Raw genomic sequence first — 6,171 nt, forward strand, 5'->3', positions numbered from 1 at the left:
GATTGGTTTATCTCTTATTTTATTTTAATGCATTCCTACCAGAGACCTTCATGGGCCTTAATTTTTTGATCAAACTCGGCCCAGGCCTGCAATAGAAATATTTTTAGACAGTTTTTAAATTTATTTTTATTATAAATTAAATTTTAAATATAAATCCACAACTTTATTATTTAAATATAAAATTTGTAACCCGAGTTTAGGGAAAAAAAATTAATGTATTTAATCCCATTTTATTTTTAAATTAACTATTTACGAAAGTGAAACCGAAGGTATAACTTTTTGAATAGATATTAATATAGACTATAAGAAGATTATATAGATCCCACTTCCACTGAGTTTTTTAAAATATTATTAATAATATGTTTATTAGATATTTTAATCAGAGAATCTGTAACCCTAATAACGTCCACATCATCTACATGTCATTTAATAATGTTAGATGGAAAATATAAGAGATCCTTTTTAGAAATTCGCACATCCTTATTTTAAAAATAGATGGATCACATGAGGTAAAAAATATTCGCATAATGTTTTTAGATCTAGCCAATTTAACTCAAAGATAAGAAACTAGACAAATATTTTATCTCCTTATATTGGGAAAGACCATTATATTAGCTTTGAAAATTCTATAAAATGCTTCGAACAATATAGAGTTCGAAGTATTATAAATAATTTTAAAATTACCAAATTTATAATTTTTTAAATATAATTCTAATTTCCCATATCTGCTACGGAAGAAAGATTATTCAGTTTTGAAAATTTAATTAATAAACCTAGGCAGAGATTAAATGATATTTTATTTGAAAACGTTATTATATTTAAACATTATCCACTTTTTTACACATTTAAATGTGATTTATATGAATTTTTTTATGCTAACTATTATATTTTATATTCTATAATAATAATTTGGTTATCGCTTATTTGAAAGGGGTATATTAATATTTTTTTAATTATTTTTATTTTAAAATTAATAAGGGATTGGTTGTTTTTATGATATAGTTTATTTTTTATGAGAAATGATAGATGAAATAGCTTATAAAATCATAGCATTATTATAAAAATAAGGGTCGATTTTTAAAAAATGTTTGCGTAATATTTTAGCCAAAAAATATTATGCAAGCCTGGAGATTTTGCTCATAGATGACAGGTTTGGGCCTCTCGCAAGCAATATTTTTTTTTCAACCTACTATTATGGGGCTGCAAAATGTATGTTCTGCTCCAAATCGGCATTTACTTAATTAGAAATGAAAAGTGTTTTCAACAATTTGTGCCCAAATATTCCTAATTGATTAAAAATAATACAACTAATTTTTTTAGCTAAGGAATCTCATATACTCTCATAATAATCCATAGTTAGAATTATAATCTAAAATATATTAGAAAAATTTATGAATAAATATCTAAGTTTACATTTGATTTAATCAGCACCATGCCGAGACTTTTGACGGCCCAGGGCATTGATTCTTATAAGCAGTGAGATATGGTAGCAATTTATCTATATTTAAAAAATTTTCGTATTCTGAAGAGCTTACCAATTGCCCACTAGTCCGGCTCATTTAAAAGATTTTTTTTGGGCTCGGCCAGGGCTTATATTTTCAGGCCCGGCCCGCCTGAATTTTTAAAAAAATTCTTTTTATGCCCCAAGATTTTTTAAAAAAAATATAATATTTATTTTTAATTTTTATAGATATAATAGGCGATTTAAAATATTTGGTTTTAAAATATACGGGTCCCGGATATTAAAAAATTTTTTTAGGCATGGCCTGGGTATATTTAAAAAATTAAAATATGTCCCGGCTCGGGTTAAGGCCAGTCCTGCAGGTCTCTGGTTTAGATATATTGTATACATTTGGAGTAGGGGGGTTATTAGCTTAAGATGATATTTACGAGAACAGACAAGTTTCACTTCCCATCACTTGGTTATGCGTAGTATTGTGTTATTTGTTAAATGGACCGATTTATCCAAATTTAAATGTTAGCCAAAATAATATTACGTAACCCTCGAGATTTCTTCAATAGATGCCCAAATTTTTCTGCCACCTATGAGCGAAATCTCCAAGCTTCCCTAAAATGGGGAAAATATAAATCGAACTGTTTAATATTATTAGTTACGTGCCTCTGACATCAGGAAAACTTTTCGTATAATTTTAACGGGGGGGGGGTCAATTTTTTGAAAAATCATAGCGGATTGAGCAAAAAATTTAACGGGCAAGATGTGTAGCTTTATGGATCTCTAATTAGCATACATTTTTTCGAAAATTTACCCAACCTAATTAAATTTTAAAAAGTATACGTAAGCATTTTATTCTAATTAATAATTTATTTATTTTTTGGAATTTTATTTTGTAACTATCATCATCTTTCTTGAAATTGTTTTTGAATTCAAATTGTTTATTTATTTAATTTCAAATATTAAAAAAAAAAATTTTATAATATTATTATATAAATAAAAAAAAATTAAAAAATATACGAGATGAAATGAGTTATTTTTCCAAAATTCGAAAGAAGGAATATATGTATTCTCAATTGACGTCGAATAGAGTAATTAAAAGCTTTACAAAAATTTTTTTTACTAGAATTGTTTTTGTAATATTATTATCAAAAATCATTAAAATTTCAAAATCAAATTTTTTTTCAATTTCAAAAACAAAAAGATTATTTCAAAGATTTAATTATTATTTCCTCATTTAGGAAGATGAATAAATCGGAGAATATTTCTTTGAATAAAATGTCACCGCACAATAGGTTAAAATGCAATCTTTGTCCTAGAACATTTTCCAATGCTTTTCATCTTAATCAACATTTGCGAATTCATTTAGGAGTCAAGCCCTACTGTTGCCTCATATGCTCAAAAAGATTTACACAAATGTCTCATCTAACCCAACACACAAGGGTGCACACTGGTGATAGACCCTATATTTGCAATATCGCCACTTGCAAAAAAAGATTCTCTCAAGTGGCCAGTCTCTTATTCCATTCTAAGTGTCATCAAAAAGGTTAATAATTAATAAATATATATAAAGAAAAGAAAATCAAAAAATATTAGCAAATTTTAATTAAAATATTATAATGGTATTGTAGCATTTAATTTAGTAATTTCAAAAGTATAAAGTAGAGATCGGCATTGCATAGACGGGCTAAAAATCGGACTTGGGCTATGAATTATAAGGGTCGGGCTAAAAAAAATTTTATTTGTCTAATGTTAAGTATCTGTTTAAACTTGTTCAGTATTTAAAATCTGTAGATTATTTTTAAATTTTAATCGTATTATTTAAAAATTTAATCGTATTATTTCAAACTTTAATTGTATCATTTTTTTTTTAAAATTTAATCGTATTATTTCAAACTTTAATTGTATCATTTTTTTTAAAAAAATTTTAAACTTTTTATGATATGGAAGGTAATGAATGAAATATATTTTACTTTATAAATTTAAAATGACAATAAAACTTTCACATTTATCCGAGAATTCTTACTTAACCGGTTTGCATTTATAAGATATTTAACTTTTTTCAAGCAATATTCTCAAAATGGCTTATTTATTTCGTACTAAGGGATTATGCACTTAACCGATCATATTTAAAAGGTTTAATCTGGGATAATATATATTGACATATGTGGTATTGGGATGTGGATTTCATGTGGATACGGAATCTGCCAATTTTAAATTATTTATCTAGGGCAAATTTTTTAAAATTGAAAAATCTGATTTGACCGGAAAGTATATGCATTGTAACAACATTTAGACAATTTTAGCAAGAAACTTTCTTGTATTTTTAATTTAAAAAAAATTAATACATAAAGTATGTTCAAAAGTTCGTACCAAAAATCTTTGAAATAGGGTACTCTAGACATACTGGAATACATTTCGGTATAATCAGAAATTTTAAATGACGATAGCATAATATTATGTCTGATATAAAAAATAATCTGTAAAAAAAATAATACTCTTATTTAAACATATTAAATAAGCCTTAGAAAATAATCTTATATATATTCTTTATTCTTAAAAAGATTTACCCTTCAAATGCAACAGTTGCTACAAATGTTTTCCGGGGGAAGATAAGTTGAAAGAACATATTTATTCTCATTTTTATTCTAAGCATTTGAGGATTTATATATGTACAGAATGCGGAATGTCCTATTCCGAAATCACGAAACTCAAGGAGCACATGCTTAAACATTCGCGACAACCAAAATTGCTAAGCAATAAAAAAAATGTAAATAAATATATTCGTAAACCTAAAGATACCACATCTAACATGCATAATTTATCCCTTCCTTCATCATCAGAATCCGATGAAGTAAACAAAATTAAAATTAACGCTAAATCGCAAGATAAAATCGCCACATTTCCCGTACAAAGTTATGAAAGAACACATGTTAACAACTTAAATACTAATCCAAGTAACCACACAGAATTTAACTACCAAGCCTTATGTATCAAATACGAATGGGGATGGGGAGATTTTATCTCCTTGAACAACACTTTCCATGTCAAATCAGGAAATTCTCCCTGTATGACTAAATCAAAAACATCTAGAATTATTGATGAACCATTAGAAATGCAGGAGATGAGACCTAGTGTAATAAAAGAAGTCAAAGGAGACGCTAATCCCTTTACAATATCATGGACTCGAGCTGAAGATAATTCGTTTAGGGGTCGCGAAAACTCATTAAATATCGTTCAAACTGCATTTAAACAAAATTTCACCAGAGAATCTATAATAAAAAAAATGTACCCTTATAAAGAATATCCATAACTTAGTATATATTATGTATATATAATACATTTAATCATATTTCAATATTGGGAAAATATTTTATTTTAAAAAAAATTTAATTATTTGACGAATATTAATTTTATTATAATACTATATAACGAATTTAGTATATTAAAATAAAAATTATATATAATATTATACTTACTCGAAAAATCTGATTGGGTTTTAATTTATTTAGTAGATCTGTAAGGAAGACAAGGCTATATAAACCTTTTAGCCTGACAAACCATTTTAGTTTAAAATCAAAGATACTAATCGCTCGAAGGTCAGGTCGGGCTTGGACATAATTTTAAAACCTAGGGCCATATTTGGGCCTAAAACATAAAAAGAATTGGACAGAGCCTTAGATATAAATAAAAATTTGGATTGGGAATTAAAAATGAATTAAAATATCGGGGTAAGTTCTGACCAAAAAAAATTAAAATTGAAAAGCTATAACATAGGGTCGAACTACTTATGTAACCCTCATTGTATAATTTTGGTTCTCAAAGGCTTTAGTCAAAGTCCTATAATTTGAGAGGGAGAATTTAATGTTTTTGTCGGACTTTAACATTTTGTCAATCAAAAATCTTCAAAGATTTATTATCTTTAATGATAGAAGTATCAAGTTATTTCCTGCAGGCCCGGACCCATTTTAATTTTTTTTACTATACCCGGGCTGGGCCTGAAAATTTTTTTAAAAAAAATATCCGGGCCGGGCTGTATATTTTAATACCAAATATTTGAAATTGCCATTATTACTTATAAAAATCTAAAATAAATATAATATATTAAAAAAATCCGGGTTGGGCCGTTCCGTGCAAATGGTTTTTATTAAAATTTTGAGTTAAATCCTTAAAAAAGATTTTATTATTACGAAATATTCGAATTATTTGAAATCAATTATTATTTGTCGAAATTTGATTTCAAATAATTAATATTCGTTGTGAGGTCTAGTGCTAACCATTGATATTTGACATAGAATTTGTTTAATTTTGAACAGCTTAATATTCACCAATCATTTTGCGATCTTTTCCGAATATTATTATCAAAAATTTGTTATTATCAGAGTTATTAAAGTATCTAGAAACTATTTTAGATAAATAGTTTTGATACTTTTTAGATAATTTTGGTATAATTTTATTTTGCGTTTTTTTTTAAAATATCAAAAATGATAATATTACATTTTGACAATATCAGTAAATATTCAAATAAAGTAACCCATGACCGAAAAAAAATAATATTTGAATTAAATTCATTAAATATTATGTCCGAGTTTATTTCATTACAAAAATAAACCAGACAAATTTTATTCTACGCAATGGATGAACGAACAATATGGTAAATTTTCAATGTTATTTAATGATCTATCAAAGTTTCCAACTGATTGTATAAACAGATAACC

The 6,171-nt window shown here is 26.3% G+C and overlaps 1 protein-coding gene across 2 annotated transcripts; it reads left to right on the forward strand.

The window, feature by feature from the left end:
• Positions 1–2,454: 2,454 nt before the first annotated feature.
• On the forward strand, positions 2,455–4,811 carry LOC135929783 (myoneurin-like). 2 transcript variants are annotated; one of them, XM_065466496.1, is made up of 3 exons: positions 2,455–2,544; positions 2,695–2,999; positions 4,018–4,811. In XM_065466496.1, exons 2-3 carry the CDS (start codon positions 2,699–2,701, stop codon positions 4,764–4,766), a joined length of 1,050 nt encoding a protein of 349 aa, XP_065322568.1. In that variant the 5' UTR covers positions 2,455–2,544; positions 2,695–2,698; the 3' UTR covers positions 4,767–4,811. The 2 variants fall into 2 exon arrangements, with proteins under 2 accessions (XP_065322568.1, XP_065322569.1); XM_065466497.1 differs by lacking the exon at positions 2,455–2,544 and having other exon boundaries at positions 2,673–2,999.
• The last annotated feature ends 1,360 nt before the right edge of the window (positions 4,812–6,171 follow it).

Source organism: Gordionus sp. m RMFG-2023, chromosome 5 (assembly GCF_954871325.1).
Source record: "Gordionus sp. m RMFG-2023 chromosome 5, tfGorSpeb1-WG-v2, whole genome shotgun sequence".
Lineage (NCBI taxonomy): Eukaryota > Metazoa > Nematomorpha > Gordioida > Chordodea > Parachordodidae > Gordionus > Gordionus sp. m RMFG-2023.

Coding starts and splice junctions, on each gene's coding strand:
- LOC135929783 (XM_065466496.1), top strand. CDS start 2,699: ATGAATAAATCGGAGAATATTTCTTTGAATAAAATGTCACCGCACAAT. Junction 3,000..4,017: donor TTCTAAGTGTCATCAAAAAG/GTTAATAATTAA, acceptor ATTCTTAAAAAG/ATTTACCCTTCAAATGCAAC.